We start from the raw sequence: 25,794 nt of genomic DNA, 5'->3' as shown, positions 1-25,794 counted from the left end.
CTCTTAACGTCAAATTACGTGTTAGAGCAGTGCAGATACATAACCAATCCGTGCATTATCGAAGTGATTTGACGGCGAGTGAATTTTGCATCACTTTGATCATGCGTAATCCAATGCGTTTGGAATGGAATCGCTTAGAAATACTAATGTTCAATGTTAACGCAACAACATTAACACATTGGAACTCGTTCGCGGTGAAATCAAACGGTTTCGCTATATTTTCAACGATGAATTGAGTGTCCTTTATTTTCAAGTTAATTTTGTGTTATTTAATCAGTTATTTTACAAATATAACTTAGAAGATAGAATGAATTGCAGTAGGTGTTCCCATTCTTAATTTGCTTCACCTAAATTACAGACTAGGTACATTTTAAAAGTGAAATGCACTGCTTGTAATTACAGTCACGGGCCGCGTCTGCTGGCGCCCAGAGTCATCTTTCTCTGATGGAAGATCGATTATTCGGGAGTGTATACAACATTCTACTTAATTTCTAGTAGGATTGATGGCGCATACAGATTTCGACCATAGAAGTAATGGCAAGCACAGACCAGCCAGATATAATACAATAGAATTTTTTTTTTTTTTTTTTTTTTTTTTTATTAACAAAATTTTTGATACATATACAATTCAGGTACATACATAGTAATATAGAATGAAAGAGTAACAAAAAAATCCCACAAAGGCGAAGCCTGAGCGTGGGTATTATAGTGTAAGGATAAAACAGTGGTGTTTAAAATATAGTTTTTTTTAAACTTGTTAAATGTATCTATAGAGATCAATGTGATTGGTTTTTTTTTTTAGAGAAGTTTCTATTTTTTCTTTTTTTTTTTTTTAAATTTACAAACATATACACACACACACACACACACACACACACACACATACACACACAGATACACGCACAAACAGACACACGCACACACAGACACACGCACACACAGACACACGCACACACACTCACGCACACACACACACACCCACACACACACATAAAACATAGATGCATGTATATATTTCTTTGATTTAAAGAAATTAATCTTTAATTTACAGAAAGACATGTGGTAGTTTAGTTATTTAGAAACAGATGGCTTAAATTATAGAAAAAAGTTACTCGCTTCGAAATTATTTCTTATCCAACTTTTAACATTTTTCTTATATAAGTTCAGGTTTTGAGACATGTTGATGGAATTGGGTAAAGAATTGAACAATTTTGGGGCAATATAGTTGATGTGCCTTTGGCCCAGCCTAGTTTTGCAGTGAGGGACTGTGAACACGCATGTGGTATGTCTCTGGCTCGAGCGATTTGTGTTTTTGGTGAAATTGATAGGACGCGTAAATATAAATTTGAGACATTGAATACAATAGATCCGTCTTAGTTCCATGATTTCTGTTTCTTGAAATAACTGGTTGGTGGGATATGTCTTGGTCCTTTGGTACATTATTTTAATGATGGATTTCTGAGCGATTTCTAAGGGTTTTACGTGATTATTGTAAGTTCCTCCCCAGGCAATTATTCCATAGGAAATAGATGAAAGCACTAACGCGTCATAAACAAGTTTCATGGTTCTTATATTGACAATGTTGCTCATTCGTTTGAAAATGTAACTTAGGTATCTCAGTTTATTGACCGTCTTTTCTATATGGTAAGTCCATTTGAGTTGGCAGTCTATAGTAACTCCTAAATACTTGATATATTGTCCGAATTTCACGTCTTCGCAATTTAAGCATGTCGCAAAGTTACAATTAGGGTTGTGGAACTTCAGATTAAGATTATTTTTAGGGGATGACTTTTGGGAATTGTAAAAGGGAATAAAGATAGTTTTATTCAAATTTAGACTGAGGAGATTTCTATCAAGCCAATCTTTGACTGTTGCAATACATTTGTTGGCTTTACTGGTTGTTTCTTCCCACGTTTTACCTTGTACTGTTATTGCAGTATCATCGGCAAAAGAGAGAATTTTACCTGGTATTGCAATATGGCATAGGTCATTGATGTAGATTAGAAAGAGTAGTGGCCCTAAGACAGTTCCTTGAGGAATACCATGTTTTGTCAAGTCATAGGTACTTAAGCTTGTTCCTATTTTTGTGCGTTGTTGGCGATTCAATATATAGCTTTTTAATAACATGAAACTTTTGTTTTTAATACCGACTTTAGAGATTTTTTTTAATAAAATTCTGTGGTTGACTGTGTCAAACGCTTTCTTTAAATCCAAGAAAATGGTTAGCGTTTTAGTGTTAGAGTCAAGGTTAGAGTATATGCTTTTGGTTAAGCTAAAGATAGCGTCATCGGTGCACAGTTTGGTTCTAAAGCCGTATTGATTAGCTGAGAGGATATCATTAGATTCTAGAAAGTTCATAATTTGTCGTTTTAAACACTTTTCGAAGATTTTGGATAATTGAGAAGTTAAAGTTATAGGTCTGTAGTTGTCTGTTTTGAATTGAGATCCGGATTTATGTATTGGAATGATGTGAGAGAGTTTGAAGTCATTGGGGTAAATGCTATGCCTGATGCAGTTGTTGAAAATATGATGTATTGGAATGATTATATGCTTTTTAATTGATTTAATTGTGGTATTGCTAATGTTATCTGGGCCATTTGCAGACTTCTCTTTAAGGTTGTCAATTTGTTTTGAGATTTCAAGTTCTGTTATTTCGTTGAATGTAGATAGTTCATATGTATTGACATTAGAATCTGAAAGGCCGGGAGGAATTTGATTCGAGTGAATGCTAAGACTGGGATTATCATCTATGAGGGTTGAGGCGATGTTTGTAAAGAAGTGATTGAAATTGTTTGCAATGCTCTCAGCGTCTTCGATGGTTGTGTTATTGTCAGTAATGATTTTTTGAGGAATTTTATGAACTTTTTGGTTCCTGTTTGAGATTTCGTTTATGACGTGCCATGTTTTTTTGGAGTCGTTATGAGCATTATGTAGTTGTGTAGAGTAGTATTGTTGTTTTTGTTTTTTTATGATTGAGTTTAGGTAGTTTCTAAATAAAATGTATTCGTTCCGTTTGGTGTGGTTCTGTGCTTCGTTTTTGGATGTGCAATATTTTTCGTGATTTTTATAGATCTTAAAAAGTTTGTTTCTGTGTTGTATTGAGATTATTAGTCCGCGCGTAATCCACGGTTTTATGTGTTTGTGCTTACTTTTTGGCGGTGCTATTGTTTCTTGACTTTTTTTAATATAATTTTGAAGTATTTCATAGAAGGTATTTAAAGCCAAATTTGGGTTGTCATTAGATAGGACAGCGATCCACGATTCTTCGTTCAGTAAGTTATTTAAAGTTGAATAGTTGATTTTAATCATTGCTTTGTTTTTCGGTTCAACAGAGATGGATAAATTTGGTGTATGATGGCCGTAAAAGGTGGGATAGTGGTCAGTTATGTCGATTTTTAATGTAGCGGATTTATGTTGGAAATTTTTGTGTGTTTTTAGAAATATATGGTCAAGACATGTATCGTTTGGATGATTAGGTCTGGTAGTGTTGTTTATATATGATAGGTATCCTGTGGAGTATAGAACATTTAGATATTCGTTTGCGGTCGGATTTAATACAGCGTTTTGTATATTTATGTTAATATCACCCATAAAAAATGCAAAATCGAATTGATTAGAGCTGTTATTGTTGATAAAAGTTTTGATTTCTTGTGTAAACAAAATTGGGGATAAAGAAGGGGAGCGGTATGCTGTTAAAATTGAGTATTTTTTTCCTTTGGAGGAGAAGGTTGCATGGACGGCATTTGCATATTTGAAATGAGTGTTGTCTATGCTAATGTTGGATATGGTGTGTATATTGTAAAATATGGTTATGCCATCGTGAGAGGTGTGTCTAGACGGAATTGAAAAAGTAGTGTAGTTTGGTAAGTTGAAAGGGGTACATTCACGCATTTGTGTTTCAGTGAGTGCAATAAAATCAATTTGGAAGGTTAACGAATTTAAAAGGATACAGAAATCATCAAAATTTTTTCGAATGCTTCTGATGTTCATGTTTAGTATGTTGAAAGATGTGTCGTAGAAAAGTGTGTTTACATCTTCAAAATTGTCACATTCAAGAGTTTCAGGGATGCTGTTTTCTTCTGAAGGGGCCATTTTTAGTTGAGTCCGGAGGTCATCTTTGAAGGTACAGGAGGGAGTCCAGGTTATTGAAGGGGTATGTCGCTCGCGTCTCTGATGTATATAATTGGAGTATCCTTATTTTTGCGGAGAAGGACGTTCCCGTTCTTCGTCCACGCGTATTGGTAACCCATCGCCTTTGTTGCTCTCGCTAGCCAGAGTAATTGCTTGTTTTGTGGCGTCAGCTTTTCATTTATGTAGATAGGGTTTATCGAGGTGGAGTGATTTATATCTTTGGCGGAGAAATATCCCGCTTTCTTTTTTTGGGAAAGGATCCTGTCTTTCAGTTCTTTTGTAGCCATCTTTATTGTTATACATTTCTTTAGTGAGTTGGTGTAAATGTTTATTATGGAATTATTATTTAGTAAATCTTCACACCCTATTTTTTTAAAGATGCATTCAATAGGTAATTTAGGATTTTCTTCTTTTTTAGTTTCGATTCCGTTGATTTCGAGCGATGTTTCAAGGCAGTTTTGTAGAGATTGATTTACAACAGATTTTAAATTTTTGTTTTCTTTTTCCACTTCCTTAATTTTTTTGTGTAGTTTATTTCTCTCTACTTCATAGTCATCGATTTTTAGTGAAAGAAAGTCAATGGTCTTGGTGAGTTCGCACAGCTGGTTCTTGAGGTTTTTTACATCTTTTAATTCAGCAGAGAATTTTTTTTCTATAATTTCCGACATATCTTTTTTTAAGCTATCGATGTTTTTTTGGTTTTCAATGTTTTGAATAGCTATTTGAGACATTATGTCTTTTTTCATTACGTCCATTTTTTTTTCTAGGAACTGTATGATTTTATCTTCGCTATCCAGAATGGTTGTCTTGCCTCTGGTGCTGCTCATTGTGTATTTTTTAAAATAAGTTTATTGTTTAATTAGATGTTCTATATTTTTTTTGTTTAAAGGGTTTCAAAAATATCACACGTTACAATGCAGATTAAAATTAAATTTAAAAGAACAAAAAAATGCGGTTGAAAAAAAAGCAGCAAAGTTTTTTTTTTTTTTTTTTGGAAACTGTGGGGTTTGAACTGACTTTCCGTATTCCACGGAGAGAATTGGCGAAACGTTTATACCATATTAAAATTAAATTATTTATATTATATATTATATTATATATATATTATTTATTATATTAAAATTAAATTTAAAAGAACAAAAAAATGCGGTTGAAAAAAAAAAGCAGCAAAGTTTTTTTTTTTTTTTGGAAACTGTGGGGTTTGAACTGACTTCCCGTATTCCACGGAGAGAATTGGCGAAACGTTTATACCACCAGGCTACTGACCGCCTGTGACGTATCGATAAATAATTATAATATTAATTGTGAGGGCACAGGTCCGTTTGTATTTGTTGTAATAAAAGGTTTTGATTGAGTTAGCAAGGCGGTCACTGTCACTTCAAATTGTCACTTTAATCACTTAAAATTGTAATGACTAGGCCGTTTAGACTAAACTAAATTGGATGAATCACTTCACTGGTTTTTCAGGTAAACACCAACCGTCGGTTGTTTGATTTTGGTGAGATTTTAACTATGAATTTGAGCGATTTGAATTGCCAGTATACATTGAACCGCTGGGTTCGAGAACTGAGCATCGAGGTCAACCAAAGATATTAGAAGAACGAGATGTGCTATGAGCAGTTCATACTGTGCGGAATTGTTTTGCCCAGTGTCGCCGGTTTTGTTCACCAATACTACTACACACCTTCGTTTACGCTAAGGTATCCGCACTAATACATAGAACAGATTTCTGTGCGTACACGTCCCGATAGTATTCAAAGTACCCTAATTAGGTAGTACTCCGCCTACGGTCCGGCGGCTAACATAGCATATCTCGTTCTTCTAATATCTTTGAGGTCAACGCTACAAAGGTACTTCTACGCGTCTTATAATGTCGGTTGTTTACTTCACGTCAGGGCGGCGGGTGCACTATTGTTTCTCCCATTTTGGAGCGACCGCAGAGTGCCATGACCTGTGCTGAACTAAAGCTTTCTCCTGGCTCCAGGACTGGCGCGGTCCTTCGGAGGGAGGGGGTTCGCTGGTGGCGCTGTAAGTGTTAGAATCTCGTAATCATTCTTCCTATATTTAGCTGGTTGTATAACTGTGTGGATTTTACAGTGAATATAAATCTGTTAATATGATTGTTTCTGTAAGTTTATATGCAAATGATAACAGTGCATAACAAATGCAAAGCTACTTGTGCCCATATTTGGAGCGGTTCCATGATAACTCAACACAGTGACAATTTAACACCTTTAAAAAGTGATATAAAGTCATCAGAAACGATGAAAAAAAAAATTAAACCTAACCTAAGCTACTTAACCCAGTTAATAAAGTTTTTGTTTCATCACTTTCCATGACTTTTTATAACTTTTTAAAGATGTGATGAATTATCATTTTGATGATTTATCCGGTCACAATTTGGTGCAGTAGTTCGTTTTGGATATCGCCTGCAGAACTATACGAGAATGTTAGCGTATTCTGTAAACAGCGAAACCTTAGGTACATACATTCTGTTTTGTCATGTAACCGTTTTGAATGTGTCCAGGAGTGACTGGAGATAATTTACCAACCATTAGCATAACGATATTTGGCCTTCAATATTTGTATTATGTAAAAAGATAATTTACATATGGTACTAACCCCTGGCATATCGATATGTGTCTTTCAATATTTGTAGTATTATGTAAAATGATAATTTCCTAACCTTTAGCATAACGATATGTGTCCTTCAATATTTGCTGCATTGTGGCAATGGTCTTTTCAAGGGAAAACTTCACATCGTTGTTGGTTTTGTATGTCCAGGCCAACATGAGGGAAGCAAACAGGTCTCCAGTTCCGATGAAGAAAACTGGCAACTTGGGAATCTTTATTGTGTAACGGCGACCTTGACAAAACATAACAGTTATGTAAAATTATTAAATTGTAGACAAAGAGTTATCTAGATAAATAATTTTTTAAAAAAGAAACATTAATTTAATTAACTTATTTTATGCTTCCGATTTTGTTGTCCGGGTTAAATCTTCCCCATAGGAAAAACTAAACCCTTCCACAAATGATCAGCTAGTCAATCAACACTATGCAAGTGCATTATATAAGTAAAATAAATACAAAACAATACAAGAACAACAACACGTCAACTCACCAGAGATCAAATGGGAAAAAAAAATTCACCGACTCCAGATATTTTCATATCAGAGGGTTCGGCTCGGTAGAACTTCTAACAGGGCCTATAAATCCTACTGATCCCTCAACATAAATATTTAAAAAAATGAATTGTGTTGTAAATAATATATATAATATTATTATTTATGATACAGTGGAACCATAGATTGCGAGTAATTTGATTTTGCAAGTGTTTAGCATGACAAGCAAACTTTTTAAATAATTTTAACTTAACAAGTGATTTATCTGTAAAATGTGGGAAGCAGTATAAAATTTCGTAAATCAGCACCATCCCCAAGTAGGGTTGTAATAGTGCGAGTGGTGAATCTGTTCAGTGACAATGCAATGTCACATTTCCGAAAAATCCTTTTCTTAATCTTATTCATTATTTTCAAAGTCAAACATTGTTTTACCAAACGTATTCCTCAAGATCTCATTTCTACAGCATTTAGTCTACTTTCAACTTTCCTCTGCCAGTTCTATTTTTTTTTTTTTTTTTTATAGTGAATACCTCACAAGAGTCCCAAATGCTCCCGTCTGGAGCCAGTGAGACTATGGCATCCCCAATTGGGGGATGTTGTGAGGCTGAAGGTAAGTGAGGAAGGGAAAGAGGAAGGTGGAGAATTACCTGGCTATTCAGATCTAGTCACTAAACACGGCTAAAGCCATTTGGAGCAACGTTTCAATTCTGAATGGTGGTCTTACACCAGGGCGATACTGGTAGTATCTTCCACTCTGGAACGTGCCGCAAATATACTATATATTATTTTAATTAATTAATTGTGAAATAACACAAATTAATCAAATAAAATTTATTTGCGCACGCCGGGTTCGAACCCGCGACCTTCGGAATGGCAGTCCAATGCGTTACAACTGGACTATGATGCCGGCCGTCATGCATCACTGCAGTAGTCTCAAAATAATATAATTATTTACCGTCAATAGTGCTGGCTAGGCCGAGCATTCCGCTCGCGTCGCCGAGCTCCGTGCTGGAAAACACCACCACTTTGATGCCGTGCTCGTGCAGGCAGCCGATGGCACGCCAGGCGTCCTCTACGCTGCGGATGGTGATGCCCGTCAGCAGCTCGGCCTCGTACTGGTTGGGCGTGATGATGTCCGCCAGCGGTATGATGGTCTCACGATACACGGGGAGCATCTCTTCGGGGACGTACATCTTGCCGTTGTCGCCCATCACAGGGTCGCACACTGGAAATAAAAAGTAACATAATAGTATTGTCATCAATAGTAGAATCTCACGGTAACGGACATGAAAAAAAAATCAACCCGAAAAAAACAAAGTTTTTTTACTGTAACACTTTTTTCTGTTTTTTGGTTGGACTGAGGATTGAACCTTCATGCCAGGGACTGGCTCTTACTGTTGTAAACTTTTAAAAAGTCTAAAAAAATAAATTTTTAAAGATTGAACCTTCCTCCTTAGGGACTGGAGTCAACTGCGCTAACAACTGAGCCAAATCTCAATTGGGTAAGACTGACCGTTATATCATATATTAACTGCTGTAATATCAACCATTAATTCAGAAAAAAGCTCCGTATATTAATTGCATTTTACAATATTTTCCTTCAGGGCCTATGCCATCTTTGGGGATGTTGTGTGAAAGATTTTTTTAAGGAGAGGAAGATCTGGGAAGGAAATAGGTTTGAGAGTTGGGTAGGAATCGGGGAGTCAGTGTGTCCAGGAGTGACTTTTGAATTCATCTCTTCCATTTCTGTGCAAGGCGATGGCTTGAGAGAATCCTGCTGCCAAGATCTAGACATTCTAGACAATCCAAACCCCGTGAATACAGGCACCCCTGCTAAGTGAGAAAATGTAGCCAACCACCGTGGGTGACCTATGGAGGAAATGTTAGTTATCCAATAAATAGTTCCCGTGGCGGCAATACCCATACACAAGCTTCCCAAATTGAAAATGAATATATTATCATCAACAACGAGTTTCTCTGCCGAGTTTCAGCTCGATTGGATGTCGGGAAGTGGGTTGATTTCCGCTTCCAAGATTTGCATTAATTCACTATCGAAAACAAAGGTGAAATTTAAAAACAGAACATGATAAAAAACATATATTAGGTTAGGTGACGTTTGATTTATGTTTTTTTCTTTCTTCACATTTCTTGCAACAATGCTCTATTTTGTCATGGAATCGAATCTTACTAATCTAGCACTATTTAAAACATGATGGTGCGGGAATAATAGAATGTATGAATGTAGAAAGGAAAGAACTAACTAACTAACTAACCATCACGCCGTTTCCCCGCAGGGGTAGGCAGAGAGGACGGACCGCCAAACAACTCGGTCTTGGCACACACTCCTTGCCTCGTTCACATTCATACATCGTCTCATACATACTCTTCTATTGTTCTGACTCTTGACATGGCCCGACTCAAGTATCTGATTCACTTGGTCGTGCCATGTCTTCCTCGGGCGTCCCCGACTTCTGCTACCATTCACATTTGCATCGTACATTCTCCTTACACTCCTTTCTTCGCTCATTCGCTCTACATGCCCAAACCATCTAAGCGTCCCTTTCTTGATCTTACTCATTACGCTTACATCAGCCTTGCACTCTTTGCGGATATCCACATTCCTCACACGATCATACATGGTTTTACCACACATACGCCTCAGGGATCTCATTTCAACAGCATTCAATCTACTTTTATCCTTTCTTTGCCAGTTCCATGTCTCACTTCCATACATCAGGGTAGGTACCAGCACTCCATTGTGGACTGCTAACTTCGCTTCTTTGGACAATTTTTTGTTAGCGCCAACTGCGTTCAGTCCTCCATTAATGGAGTTACCTGCATTTACTCTTCTTTCAATATCTCTGTCAGCCTTCCCATCTCTCGTAAACATGCTTCCTAAATACACAAATTCATCCACCTGCTCCAAGTATTCCTCATTCACAACTATATTGCACACTGTTTTCGTACTTTCTCTTTCAAACACCATTACTTTAGACTTACTTACATTCATCATTAACTCACTCTTCACGCATACTTCGTTCATCCTAGACACGAGAGACTGCAGATCATCCATACTATTAGCAATCAGCACCGCATCATCAGCATACAACAGGCAACATACTTTCAGATTACTCAAATTCGCGCCCAATCCCACATCTTTCAATTCTTGCATACAATTATCCATGTATAGATTGAATAACCACGGTGACATTACGCAGCCTTGTTTAACACCTTTTGTGATATCAAACCACCCCGTAAAACCACCGTTCACCCTAACACATGCAACGCTTCCCTCATATAGAGACGCAATTGCCTGAGTCAGATTCGCATTCACTCCATACTTGGACAACACCTTCCATAGCTTTTTCCTGTCGACTCGGTCGTATGCTTTTTGTAGATCTACAAAGGCACAGAAAAGTTTCTGGTTTTTTGCCAGAAACTTCTCGGTGAGCATACGCAATGAGAAGATCTGGTCCATGCACCCCCTTCCACTCATAAAAGCACCTTGCACATCCCATATTTTATCCTTTGTTTCCTTTCTTACCCTTTCAATCAAAATTCTACCATACAGCTTGCCAACTGAACTTAGCAGGCTAATAGCCCTATGATTCCCACATTCCATACGTGACCCTTTACCTTTGTATAATGGCATGATCACTGCCCTTCTCCAATCTAAAGGCGTGTAACCTTCCTTTAAACATTGTTTAAAAAGATTGCACAACCATGTGAGAATTATACGGCTACCTCCTTTAAAATATTCAGCAGCAATATTGTCGAAACCGACAGCCTTACCATTCTTCATACACTTAATTGATCTTTCTATCTCATCCATGCTAATTTCGGTAACATTCAGTCCATCATCGTTCATATCTGATTCGCCGCTAGAATCACTGTCACTCACTTCGCTTTCAAAGACTTCCTCGAAATACTTCATCCATCTCTCTTTTATTTTTTCCTCATTCGTCAACATTTTTCCATCTTTTTATTACTTTCAAAGGAAAGAAAGGAGTGTTAAAAGAAGATATACATGAGGCGAATGTGAATGGTAGAGGAAGTCGGAGTCATTCGAGGAAGACATGTCACGAGCGAGTGAATCAAATACTTACATTAAATTAAATGAGCAATATATTTTTATTAGTCATTATTTTTATAATACATAGAGATAGCTGCCAATAAAAATGTGCGGTGAGAAAAATAAAGACAATATTGTTGGTTCTTATTCGAAGTAAGACACAGTTAAATATGACCGAAGGAGATAGGGTCCCATTAGCTCAGTTGGTAGAGCGGTGCCTCGACAAGGCAAGAGTACTAGATGTGACCCTATCTTTTTCTAATTTTTCTGTTTCAAATTTTCGTAAAGGAATCGCTAATTTCGTCTTCAATAATTAAAATAATATAATTTCAAGTAAGAATAACAGAAGGGAATGTGTGAGATGATGTATGAATGTGAATGAAGCAAAAAGTGTGTGCCAAGATCGGAATTGTGAGTATAAAACGGCATGCCGGCATTATTACATAAAACCTTATCGTGTCGAACAAAAGTATGAAAAACCGATAAATAAAATATTTTGTATTAATTTGTGCTTTTACGATCGAGATAAGTAAAATTCCTACATATTATGAATTTTAAAAATCAGTAAATTTTATGGTTAGTAAATCATAAAGTTTTTTACGGTTTACTAATCAATCCTACCTAAATGTTTTCTCACACTCAATGGATTTACTTATAACTTATGTTCTGCATTCCATAATATACAATTTTTTAATTTAACGTCTTTTTCTGGTGCCCACACCTTTCGGAGGTTGACTATCATCACGGCAATCTATGATCCTTAGACTTCATCACGAAACTACTCAGCGGAATTGTATCAGTCACGCGGGCTTTTGGGTCGTTCATCAATTTTCCTTAGGATTATCAGTTAGGTTATCTTGTATTTGTAGCTCCTCCTGTTGTGACGAAGATATTTGATTTATGACGAATACCTTTAAACAAGGTATTCTGCGAATGTGCCAATACATGCAAATCTCAATAAGTAAAGTAATTTATTATTCTATTGTGCAGATGTGCGGTGAACTCCCAAAGAATAACTACAGCGAACAAGACTCACTCAGATTATAATATTACCACAGTTTTCACAGCGCACCATTACTCCATAGTAATAATATCCACCAATGGGAACACGGCTAAGAGCGGATTCCCGAACACACGATAAAAATATATGGAATTTTTTACACAAATAAATTCTGTTTCGAAAAGTGTCGGTCACGTGCATCTTGCAGAGCATGCTCAGAGAAAAAATTATCAGGGTCCAGTGCGCCGCGCCACCCGCTCGCTGGGACTCTGAGATGAAACGTTACGAGCATTACCGAACTCATTCGAGCGACATAACATCTGCGCTGAGTGTGTATACATCGGTTCGGTGTGCATCAATATATTTTTTGTTTTGTCGTTGTCAACAGTTTTATTTACCTGTTTCTGCAATTTAACAATTATTTGGTATTTAGTAGCACTTAGTAGCAATAAATCTTTTGTAAAACGCACCGAAGACAGGGTTGTAAGGAGAATATACATGTCGAGTTTTGTGGCGGTCTATCCTCTTTGCGCCTAACCACCTGGGAAACAATATGACAGTGGGGGATTGAACACGAGAGTGGCATTTCTCACATCAGTTAATTTCCACTTAATTCACTTAACAAAGCAATAAACATGTCCTTACCATACACCAAGTTGGGGTTCTTCTCCCTCAGCTTCTTGACCACCAGTGCCACCTGCTTTAGTGACTCGGGGTCTCTGGAATACCCCGTCAGCAGATGCGTGAAGCTATCAATGTTGTTCAGCTCCAGCCCTTCGAGCAGGGCGCACAGGTCTGTGTGGTTCAGAATGGAACCACGCATATGCTTGTAGTGCGTGTGGTTGGAAAACTGCACCGTGTTTATGGCGTCCACGTCGAAACCCAGCACCTAGGAAACCATAAATATCTTTGTAGATTCCAAGTTTACTTTTTAAAACGCTAATATTAAATCTCCAGGAAAGAACATTAGAATTTTCAAGAGATTGTATGGAATGACTTTTAGAACACTTTTTCCATTGGAATATGATTTGAATATTACAGAGATTGAATGGAATGACTTTTAGAACACTTTTTCCATCGGATGATGATTTTAATATTACAGAGATTGGATGGAATCACTTTTAGAACACTTTTTCCATCGGAAGATGATTTTAAAATTACAGAGATTGAATGGAATGACTTTCCATCGGAGAAGATTTTAATAATATACAGAGATTGTATGGAATGAATTTCCATCGGAAGAAGATTTTAATATTACAGAGATTGTACGGAATAACTTGTAGAACACTTTTTCCATCGGAAGAAGATTTTAATACTACATAGATTGCATGGAATGACTTTTACAACACTTTTTCTGTTGGAAGACGATTATAATATTACAGAGATTGCATGGAATGACTAAAAACTATGTTTGTAAATGTACATAAATCTTGATCACGAAGTAGAATATCTGTTTGTATGTCTCACGAAAAGAGCTTGAACAGTGAGCTCTGATATAATGAAATTTGCACAGCTTTTCAGTCTGAAATTTCAAGGCAACTATTTTCAGCTCACAAGGTCATCTCCATCATGAGCTATGGAGTCTTACAATTATTTAACAACAAAAAAATTAAGAAAGATCTATTATTGTTTGTAAAACTAGTCATTATGTAAAATTGCATATAATTTATCTGAGCATGGTGAGGAACGCTGTAGTGGTCCCAGAGGGAGGTCGTACATACACCATCGACGATCTTCCTCCTCTTTCTTGTATGAAAACGAAAAAGACAAGATACTAGAACGATGACATCATGCGCAACCTCTCTCAGGAACTATATATATCAGGACTATAGGATTAAGTTCCAGTGCCAGCAATAAATAATTATTATTTATACTGTTTCATTAGTATTTTATACTAATGACTTGATACAGAATCTATGTAGATATATATATCTATATATATCTTACATAGATATATATCTTACATAGATAAAAAATGTACATATGTATGTACAATAATTACAACCAGCAACTATTGAATATAATTAATTAATAGTTAGATGACTCACATTAATTAATTCTACGCGATGAGAGAATGGGTAAACAAGTTAGATTGATTTGACATTGAAGTGTAAATGTTAAAATTTTTACACTCATGTAAGAAAGAAAAACAATTGGATGATAATTAATACTTTAAAACAATGTGAAAGATAAATCATTTTAAAGAGAAAATTGGAGTGAAGTATCGGATCGAAAAAAAAAAAATAGTTTTTGTTAGGAAGCTTATGAGCTTCCTAACAAAAATGCAACAGAACAGAATGCAACCAAAAATTATTAAAAATAATATTGTTGAATACAATTGTGAGCCTAAATTTAAACGGAATTGGTAAATGTACAAAACCAGTCTTTGGGCATTTACTAGGTAAGAGGGGACTGAAGGCAGGTGTTCCAAACTAGTTTGAATTTTTTTTTTTAAACTTTCAATACTATCGGTTTGAAAATATATTCAAACGAGTTCTCTTTTAAATAATTTGATTCTGAAAACTGGATTCTTTCCCTGAAGTCGGTGTGTTCTAATAATTATTCCTCTAATTAGATTTTAAAGGTTTTATAGTTGTGTATGTAAGGCCACAAAGCTACGCAAGGGTCAAATATTTAACGATTCACGTATCTTGCTTGGCGACTACCGCCATAAATCTGCACGCCGGAGGTTTGTACAGAGGCACATCGTCGCCGATATTTTGTGAACTCGTTGGCGACGTCAGTCTCCCGCGACAAGCTGGGCGAGATTTTCAGATTGTCAGATATTTTCTCACAATCACAAGTGATTTCAATAGTGACGTGTACATACTGTTTGTGACAAGTAGTTCCCCACACAGGAGGATAATCTCCCTCGAGGCCTACATCATCTTTGGGGATGCTGTGTGGGGGTCTTTTAAAGGATAGGAAGTTCTGGGAAGGAAAAAGGTATGAGGGGTGGGTAAGAATCTAGGGATCAATGTGCTCAGGAGTGACGGACGAATGATTTAAGGCGATGGGTCAAGAGAGAACAGTTGGAGAGGTCAAAGGGTCTCCCCAAACCAGTCTCCCCCTCTGGAAAGCCATACAGCTGGTGGGCACGTGCATCTCACAACACACCTCGCTGTATGAACCCGGGCACCCCTACTAAATCACCAAATGTAGCAAAACCAATTGAGCTGACGTATGCCAGAGGCGTTAGTTATCCAATAAATGATTCCCAGGGCGGCGGTAATCAAACTCGCCTCCCAAATTTATCATTTATTTTGTGATATAAGTATACAAAATGAGTGTCAGATACTTGCGCAGCCTTACGGACGAATGGCCTTAGCGTTTATATTTCAATAACGGCAGTTTTAAATATGATAGATACTTCTCTTACAACCCCCTAGAAGATGTGTAATACAAAAATCTTTAGTATTTATGATGGAATTGTTAGAATAAAATAAAGAAAAAAAGAGTTATGTATAGTGATGTAGAATATTGTTATTATATAATTATTCCCGGGAATATTCCCCGGGGAATATTCCCGGGAACAGGAATATTCCCCGACCTGAAATAAATTCCCGAAAACGGGGAATTTATTTTATTTTTAGTAAAATGGTTTCTACACTTCTCTTGGATGCTTTATTGAGTGTTAGCATGTAAAGTAAGCCTGCAAACATTTCCAGTAAACGAAGCTGCCTCATCTTTACCTCGTGATATGAAGAACAGCCTGTTGGACGATGATGTTTACTGGACAAGAGTGACATCATTAGCCGATGTTCTGCGACCGATTGTTTCCTGGATTACACAGCTAGAGGGAGACGATCCACTAACACACAAGCATTGTATGCTTTTGAGGATATTGAGAGCAGTCTAAGTAAAACTCTTCCAGCGTCTTTACTGTCACGTGCCGAAGAGAAGCAAATACTGGAAAAGGCGGCGCAGCGCAAAGAATTTGCTATTGCTCCAAAACTGGTTGGTAGGGCTGCTGCCTTACTAGATCCACGTTCCCAAGGACATCTGCTAAGCCACGCACAGCAACTTGAATCACTTGAATTCATTGACCAAGTAGCAAGTCATATGGAGGCTGTTGATAGTGCAAATATGTTCTTGTTGATTTAGCCAATTATAGGACTAAAGAAGAATCATGGAGCAAGGCATTCCTATGGAAGTGTGTCGATAAAATCACGCCAGTGACCTGGTGGAAGGGGATGTGCGGATGTTCTGATTTGTCACAGGTTGCCATAAGAATATTGACTGCTCCCATTACTTCAGCAGCCACTGAGAGATCTTTTAGCACGTTTAGTCGCATTCATACAACACGGAGGAATCGTCTAACAACTCAAAGGCTTACCTGCTTTTTCAAAGCAGGGAAAATAACATTTGTGGCACACAATTGGAAACTTCTTTCCTCTGAAAGAGGCTCTCAAGTTGCTCCCAAGAAAACCCTTTCTTCCACGGATGAGCAGATTGATTCGCATCATAACGTTTCAAACCTATCTGGTACTCGCAAACGCAAACATCCAATTGACTGTGCTGAGGAAGAAGAAAACGTAGATAATCCTGAGTCGGCAACAACTTCATCCGGGTCGGATGAAGAAGAATATGAAGGTGAAAGTGGAAGCGAAGTTGATAGTGTCAGTTTCCAATCGGTATCGTCAGATGAACAGTAACGATCTGTGAAGTTGTGTCATTTTTACAGTTTTACGATTGATTTTTTATATGTACCGTTTAATAGCATAAAGTGAATATAGGCTACTAATACTGTACAGTATACAATTATATAGAGATACTATTCACTTTAAAATAATTTTGATCGGTGTTTTTTTGTTATTTTTCTCTTGGATCCTATTCCTATATATATATGGGAATAGTTTTTATGGATCTATCCTGCTCTATATGTACCATATGTGTGTATATTTTATTTAATAAATATTATTATTTTTGAGGTATTATGTTGTTAAAATCAAAATTCCCAAAATTCCCCGTCCAGGGGAATATTCCCGGGAATGTTCCCGGGAATATTTCCCAGAAATAAATTCCCGGGAATTTATACATCACTAGTTATGTATGAAATTATTACCTGCAGCGGAAAGGTGGCACTCTTATTCCCGACATAGCCGTGAACTACGTGACTTTGGATAGAAAGAACTCTCGGTGATTCGTCTATTCTATTGATATTGTTTGTGGAATGTGTCGTTTGAGATCCGTTGACAGCCATGTTGAATTGTTTAGCTGAAATAAATATCAAAATTATAATATATAAGGATAAAATTTTAATATTAGAGACCACTGCTCACTACGGCAACGCTGATAAAAAAAACAATAAGTAATAACAAGGCAAAATCCTAGGTTTAAATAATATTACGGAAGCTAAACAGTCAAAAATCTATGAGTTAAAGCTATAAAAACTCTTGTACTGTCTGGTCTGGTATCATAAAATTTGCATAGATTTTTGTCTATCTATTCAAAAACTATTCACGTCTATATCAATACAACCATGTGTAGCTAAAGTTATTTCCATCATAAGCTTTAAAATATCAATTTAACTGACAATTAATAATTGGACAAGATGTGCAGTATTATTTCAATGGTACATTAAGAAAAAGGATTTATAAAAAATGAGACTTGAGATTGGGGCAACAAAAGTATTACTTAAGTATAAAATTATTTTTTTAAATGAGAAATAAAAGTTGTTGAATTATACAGTAAAAGAAACATACATAACATTACAGAATTTTTTAATATAAAAAAATACATACATAAAATTGGACAAGCAATGTAATAAACAACTAATACACAGAATTACGGAAATGCTCGATAAACATCGGTATTTCACTAATAAACACTCAGGGGCCGTTCAAGTATAACGTAAGCAGATTTATTACAATTATTTACCCCCTCTTCCCCCTTGTCACCAAAAGTAAGCAAAGCTCTTACCCCCCCCCACCCCTCCCATGCTTACGTAAAAATTGGTACCTGTATGCATTTTTCTGTTAATGTATTCTGTTTTTTAAGTACCTAAACGTATTAATTATTTGTGGGAATCCCCGAATATGTATGCGGTTTTCAAACATAGACAATGTGTGGGTTACCAATGTGTTAAAAAAAAATAACTACTGCTGAGCAGCGCTGACGTAATCACTATCTAGACCCCCCCACCCCCCCATGTCATCAAAAATAAGCAAAGCAAAGACCCCCCTGCCCCCTATAGTGCTTACATAATACTTGAACGGCCCCTCAAATGAAATAATCACATCCACTGAACTATTGTTTTAGCACTTACAACAATAGATTTTTATCTTCGTTCAACAGATATTTCACACTAATATAATATAAATATGTATTGTACAAATTATATTTTCTACCGGGACATATCTACTCTTGATTGTCTCGTCTCAGAAAGCAAAATTTACAGTCTGACAGCAGAGTCTAATAAAACATATATTTAGATTTTATTATGTTTATTAATGCTGATAATAGAGAAGATAAGGAATGCTAATACAAAACTACTATCTATTACAACATATGACGGAAGCACAAGAGATATTTAACAGGTTCGCTGCCGGCGACTCCGGTCGGAGCCATTCAGCGTCTGGCACTGGGTGCCGGCGGCTCCGGCCGGAGCCATGAGTAGTATGTCTGCACAAACATCATTTTCCTGCTGGCACTCGCGGCGAATGGTTGTTTCTGTAGCTGGCGTTGTTGTTGACAATTGTACCAACATTTTACAGCAATTGGTTTTCAAGAAAAAATTAGGTTATTGTTGTAAAGGGCCATTGAAAAAAGTAAACGATAAGTTTGTGTTTTTTAATTTTTTTGTGTCAAAATCTTCTTATTGTCAAAATGAGTGATGATGCTGGACCATCTCGCCCTAAAAAGTCTCGTCCCTTACGTAAATCTCTGCAAGTTGAAGATATTGAGAGGGAGTTAGAAAATGAACTTGAGTGCTTCAATGAGTACCACCAAATTTTATAAATATTTTTTCTTCATGACATGTGTATTACTTTCGTTATCTTATTTGATTTGCTACTTGTATTTTAGTTATTATTTGTACAAAAGACAAAAAAAAATGTCTATTTTTGTTTTATAAAATATTAAATAAAAAGAAGAGAGTAAAAAGAGTGCGACTAAACGGACGAAACCGCCGGCACCTGCTAAGTGATTTTCAACCGTGGTGCCACCGGCACCGGCCGGAGTCGTAATTATTGTTTTGTTTTTTTTAATTTTACCACTGAAAAATAAACTTTTGCAACGATTTATTATTCTTGTTAGTATATTTAGAAACTAAAAAAATTTTTTAAAAAAATGGCCCCTAGGATCAGTTATATTGTGCATAGGCGGCAGCGAACCTGTTAATAGAAATAAGATGAAAGAAAACCGATATTGCCAATTTGATAATCTGTTCTAGAATGTAGACATTATTTGATCAATTTCATCCGAAGTATGATAAAATTGACATTACTTTGGACACAGAGATGCCCAACGACGTAATTAACTATAGATACGTTGTAGAGATCTCAAAAGTAGCAAGGGAAAGATACGATAATTGCCGTACTTATCGATATAAGTAGTATTAAACTGTCACTCATCGCGTGAGGTCAAGTGCTATCTCTAAAAAACTAAATTGCATAAGAAAGTGCCAAAATGCCCTTGTGTTTGATGATATTACATGGTAAACACTAGCAAGAGCCAAAATACTCGTGTTTGATGATATTACATGGTAAACACTAGCAATAGCCAAAATACTTGTGTTTGATGTTATTACATGGTAAACAATAGTAAGAGTCAAAATGCCCTCATGTTTGATGATATTACATGGTAAACACTAGCAAGAGCCAAAATACTCGTGTTTGATGATATTACATAGTTAACACTAGCAAGAACCAAATTACTCGTGTTTGATGATATTACACGGTAAACACTAGCAAGAGCCAAAATACTTGTGTTTGATGATATTACATGGTAAACACTAGCAAGAGCCAAAATACTTGTGTTTGATGATATTACATGGTAAACACTAGCAAGAGCCAAAATGCCCTCGTGTTTGATGATATTACATGGTAAACACTAGCAAGAGCCAAAATACTCGTGTTTGATGATATTACATAGTTAACACTAGCAAGAACCAAATTACTCGTGTTTGATGATATTACACGGTAAACACTAGCAAGAGCCAAAATACTTGTGTTTGATGATATTACATGGTAAACACTAGCAAGAGCCAAAATGCCCTCGTGTTTGATGATATTACATGGTAAACACTAGAAAGAGCCATTAAATACACTCATATTACTTATTATTATAAATAATACAAGTTTTACGATTGTTAACAGAAGATTTTAAGCACCTTTAGAGAAAGTGAGATAGCTAATATAACACAGAGTATAAGGACAACCTACTGGCAGTAGGTCGTCTCATACGGCATTCCGTATTCATCTTAGTGGAAGCGAGTAAGCGTAGTATCATCTCAATCATACCCATGATGTAGAGTGTAGTATTCGACACAACTTTTAAGTACATAAACGCAGTCTGGTCTTATATCCATTTTGTTCATACACACAATATATTCTTTGTTTTACTGTTTTTGTCATTGCATGACCAACGTTTCAATTAAGAATTTACTGGAAACGTGAGTGTATTTGTTTCTTACCACATTTTGTGAGACAATAAAGTGTGTATAAGTTTTTTTATGTCATTGGGAAAAGCCCACAACACATTTCTATTGGTTTATCTCTTCAGTGGAGATATATAAATTTGTACAATGTCACTAAATACAAAGATAATTATAATCTAATAAACGTTAAAATGTAGTTTATATGACAAGGCATAAATATTTGAATTACTGTTTATTTATAGACATTGACAGATATACATAATATCGGGAGGTTACTGTTAAAAGTTTGTAACTTCATATTTCTGTTTCTTGAGTTGGCAATAATTTCAATGTTTATGTTAAGGCGACGCACTACGTTTTGTAATATTTTTAATTGAGCTGCTATTAATAACAACCCTTACGTAGATGGCGATAAGGTTTAAATTCCCGCTTAACACCATCCACCTGTTTTGATTTATGCAAGAAAAAAACATGGCCAAAACGTGCCTTTTATTTTATTTTGTGGATGTTCAGGCATAAATATTAAAAAAAAATTTCGATCATTTTATAAATAACTTAATTTGCCACATTAGACAATAAAATCATAACCGAAAATGGGTTCGTAAGTAGGAGATTTTGAACTTTAAAGAAGTTTTCATAGGCCTTATACATTATTTTTTTCTGGGCTTATAAAAAGACTTATCTAAAAAATACTCGATTATTTCAAAGGCCAAGATGTATTCTACTCGCAGTATTTAATTAAAGCATCTGAAGCATTTCTAGGCGACCAAATTTTTAAACCAAAAACACATGATTTTGCATTACTACATATGGCATCGCCTTAAGTAGGTTTTTAGCTAGTGGTTTTTTCTATTAAACTTTGTAAATTCATTTTTTTATAATTAATAGACAAGAAAAATATTATAAAAGCACTTACAAAAATAAGCATGTTTGCTTAAAAAAACAGTGTAATAAATTTTTTTAAATTAACATTAACATTATTTCCCAAAACCCCGACTTCATAATGAAGATCAAACTTTAAAATTGAGTTTACTTCAAAATATGTTTTTGTAAGTTACCAACTTTTGGCAGTAACCCTACGATATGTGCAGGGCCGGCCCTGAGCCAAACGGCACCTGACTCGAGTAAAATTTTGACGTCCTTTGTCAAAACGAGTAGACGCCTCTATAGTTGATTACTGTAATCAATAATACTAGGATGATTTGTGTGTTTGTGTAGCGCCTATTTTGTAAAAAATAATCTAAGGGCAGTGTGTTAGGACTGTTAGGTATTATCAGCGCAATGACAATTCGCGCCCGGAGCGGCATATCGCGATATATATATATAATTTCTTTGACACGATAGGGGCCTAAAATATCTAGACCTAATTTCCATAACTCATCTGTTATCTGTTTGTTGTTTGTGTGTGTTGTTATACTGGACATATATAATTAATTTTGAATACCGACAAACAGTCTACGCACAATCAAGTGTCCATAGGCGACAGAAAAATAAATTTCAATAAATTAGGTATTAGAGATGAACAAAAATATGGTAAAATTTTTAAATATATTATTTTTATCAATGCATAAATGAAAAGGACATGATAAAGAACAACCTTTTTGGCAATTATCTTGTTACCTACTCGTTTCCAGTTGTTAAATACATGCTAATACGAAAGACGCGTATAAACCTTACTAAGTAAAATGTAAAAAATAGGTTCGCATTGTATTTTTTTGTTCTGCTTGGAAGTTTTGAAAAACTCCTTCAGAATAATATTCCAAGATTTTCAAGAAACCAGGATATTTAGCGAAATGGATGGGTATAATAAATATTATATTGGTCCTCAAATTTTTCATTATTTACTGATTTTGTTCACAAATTCACTTATGTTCAGTATATATTATACTCGAGAGCCCCAATAATGCCAAAAAGCATGCTTTTTATAAATTGAGCAACGACCGGTCAGTGGTTAAGTTTGCATCGCATTTGGGTTCCACAAAGGCGTAGTGTGTTCAATTCCTCGGCTGGCTAAGTCCTCCATCACAACACAAGTAACATTTTCTGCTAACTGTAGTGGTAGTAGGAGATTTTCAAATATTTTCAGGTTATTCGTAACCCGGAAATGTTTGTCTTTCTTTAAAAAACAAAACAAAAAATTACCACAATTATCGATAATAAAAAATAGCTATTGATTTCCAGGTAATGACATTCAACGACAACTGCATATTATCAGCTTATGTTTTTATTAATAAAACACAATTTTGTTTTTCCCGGCACAAACATAAATAAATTAAAACAAAATCATGGCAGTAGAACTAAAAAAACAATGATAAATATAATGGCATTGTCAATAATTTACAGAGCATAAATATGTATCTTATATACAAGAAATAAATTCATGTTTTACAAAAAGCCTTGAAAAGAATGATTATTATTATCAATACTTATTTAATTTAATGGCACATTCATTATTTTAAAACAGCATAGCTAATTGATAGTAAAACTATGAAAGTGTACAATGTTTCAATTTCCACCGCACGATTTGGAATAAAATAAATCAATATTTTGTCAGAAAATAATACAAAGTTTATTTCGACTCATTTTTGACGTCCATTCATTTAAACATTTGATAATTACCGAAGATGTCGTTTGATGACTTCCAATTTAGCACTAATTACAACTGAATTGAAGGCAATCAATTTTATCACTAAATATTGTTATCGTACATTTAAATAAAATGCGCCAAAAACCAACAATTATTTACGGGTTAATCAATAATACAATATTCACAACAGAATGAGATAAGTAACTATTCACATTTAATAACTACACAACCGCAGAGTCCGACGGAACATTGTAGAGTTTCATAAATATTCCGAAACTTCGCAAATTTCAACATAATCTATAATGATAACCTGACATTTGCCGGATTTGCCCTTCAAAATTATTATGAAACTGGACTAACGAGCGGCTAGATGCGCTGCCGGGCGCATAGATCTGCCGTCAGTGGTCAGGCGCGTTCTGAAACAGACGTTTCTAAGCATTATTAGAGCGATCAGAAAAAATACCTATAAATAATGATCAAACATCAAAAATAATCAAACTATATTTTCATAAAAATCAAGAACATAAAAAACCTGGACAGAGCATTATTGCGAATTTGTACGAGTGGCTTTGAAGCCAAATACAGAATGAGGGGAAATTGCCTGGCAGCCATCTTGTATGACAAACTTTTGAAATGATTTTGCCAAGTGGTATGCAATGAACTATTTTGTTTTTGTATTGTTAATTATAACGGCTTGTGTTTTTGGGGTATTTGATGAGTTAGGGAATGGGTCAATAATGTCATATTAGGTTTTGACATTTTTCATACATCTTCCCTTTCACCCCGCGGCTTCAAATTTTTTTCGAATTGTTCGGTCCAGAGCTTATTAGGTCCATGATAAAAATGAAGGTTTCTGTTTTTTCACGAAAACGGCGCTAATCAGGGTTCGTATAAAATGTATTTAACAAGGTTGGCTCATACAGGCTCGTGACGTAGCTCGAAGACCAGTTGGAATCTGAAAGGAACGATGTTTTTCACTTTTCATGGGAAGTTTATTATTTTTTAGTAAATCTAAGTTAATTTCCTCGCATTTATGTTTGTGCATACGAGTTGAATTACTGTCGATAAAATATTGTTATTTAACAGTAAAGATGTGCTAATTCGTAGTGAATTGTAAAAAAAGTCGGGGACGTCCGAGGAAGACTTAACACATCTCTGACCTGAAATGATATACGCAGTCGAATTTAATAAGATATAATATTGTTTTTTTACCAGTAGATAACAATATGGTATAAATTAGTGATAGAAAAAGTCGGGGGCGCCTGGAGAAGACTTAACGCATTATCTTTGCACTAGAATGGCATAGGGAGTCGAATAAAAGTCGATATAATGTATTTTTTAACAGTAGCAATATGGTATAGAGTAGTGAAAGAAAAACATGGCGCGATCAAGTGAAAAAAATATGTACTTATGTATAGTAAAATTAGTATTAAAGTATTGACCGAAAAAATGGTAGAAGATGTCCTGGACTCCCGATGAAGACATGGCGCTATCAAGTGAAACAAATATAAAAAACTTTTTCAATTCTTAACAGCAGTATTATGTATTTCCACCTGACTACACTCAATTTTCATGGAATTTTTGGTATATCTTTCGAGTCACTTACATACAATAAATACATCACCATTGCATACATATAACCACTGTTGAATTTGGTGGCCACCTCTGGTCTGGAGCCCCAAAATACTTGAAAAAACCCTTTTCTTTAGTTGACATTGGTTTGGTATAATATTTTACTCACGAGAACTGGTCGTTTCTACGGCTGTGGAAAGATTTTCGTGTTTCCTCCCTACTACAACTTCCGTCATTGCTGATGTCCATGCACCAAATACAATCGACATAGGTCCGGAAATCTTCTCCATTTTTTCCTTGACAAAATTGAGTCAATACGAGCCCTAACAACCTACGCTCCACCACCGTATTTTACTAAATGCAATAGAGAAAACCTTTCTGCCTTCAAACCTACATCCCTAGAAGAAGTAAGGAAATTAATTCTTACTTCACCGAACAAGCAGTGTTCGCTCGACCCTATTCCAACGTGGCTACTGAAAAAGTGTTGCAACGAAATTGCTCCCTTTTTAGTTCATCTTTTCAATAAGTCACTTAGCACGGGTGACTTTCCAAAATCCCTTACATCAGCTATCGTAACTCCATTATTAAAAAAAACACAACTGGACGCTGAAGATCTTTCAAATTACCGACCCGTTTCAAATCTGCATTTTTTATCAAAAATATTAGAAAAAATCGCTGCCTCACAGGTCATATGTCACTTAAATTCAA

At 35.6% G+C, this 25,794-nt stretch overlaps 1 protein-coding gene across 2 annotated transcripts in view; it reads right to left on the bottom strand.

Annotated features, from left to right (window-relative positions):
- The window catches only part of Pdxk (pyridoxal kinase), a 33,401-nt gene extending 9,550 nt beyond the window's left edge, over positions 1-23,851 (bottom strand). Inside the window, exons 1-5 of one of the 2 annotated variants that reach the window (XM_089636614.1) lie at positions 23,547-23,851; positions 17,394-17,545; positions 12,974-13,217; positions 8,212-8,481; positions 6,818-6,997 (exon numbers count right to left, since the gene is read on the bottom strand). In XM_089636614.1, coding sequence (XP_089492740.1) covers positions 6,818-6,997; positions 8,212-8,481; positions 12,974-13,217; positions 17,394-17,531 — 832 coding nt within the window. In that variant the 5' untranslated portion in view covers positions 17,532-17,545; positions 23,547-23,851. Of the gene's footprint in view, positions 1-6,817; positions 6,998-8,211; positions 8,482-12,973; positions 13,218-17,393; positions 17,546-20,712; positions 20,785-23,546 lie in introns of those variants that run through there. The other variant, XM_089636613.1, reaches the window with a different exon arrangement.
- Between the last annotated feature and the right edge of the window lie 1,943 nt (positions 23,852-25,794).

Source organism: Hesperophylax consimilis, chromosome 10 (genome assembly GCF_061612785.1).
Source record: "Hesperophylax consimilis isolate HC1 chromosome 10, BYU_Hcon_1.0, whole genome shotgun sequence".
NCBI lineage: Eukaryota > Metazoa > Arthropoda > Insecta > Trichoptera > Limnephilidae > Hesperophylax > Hesperophylax consimilis.
The sequence above is the reverse complement of the archived record's forward strand: the minus strand, read 5'-3'. Positions and strand labels throughout refer to the sequence as shown.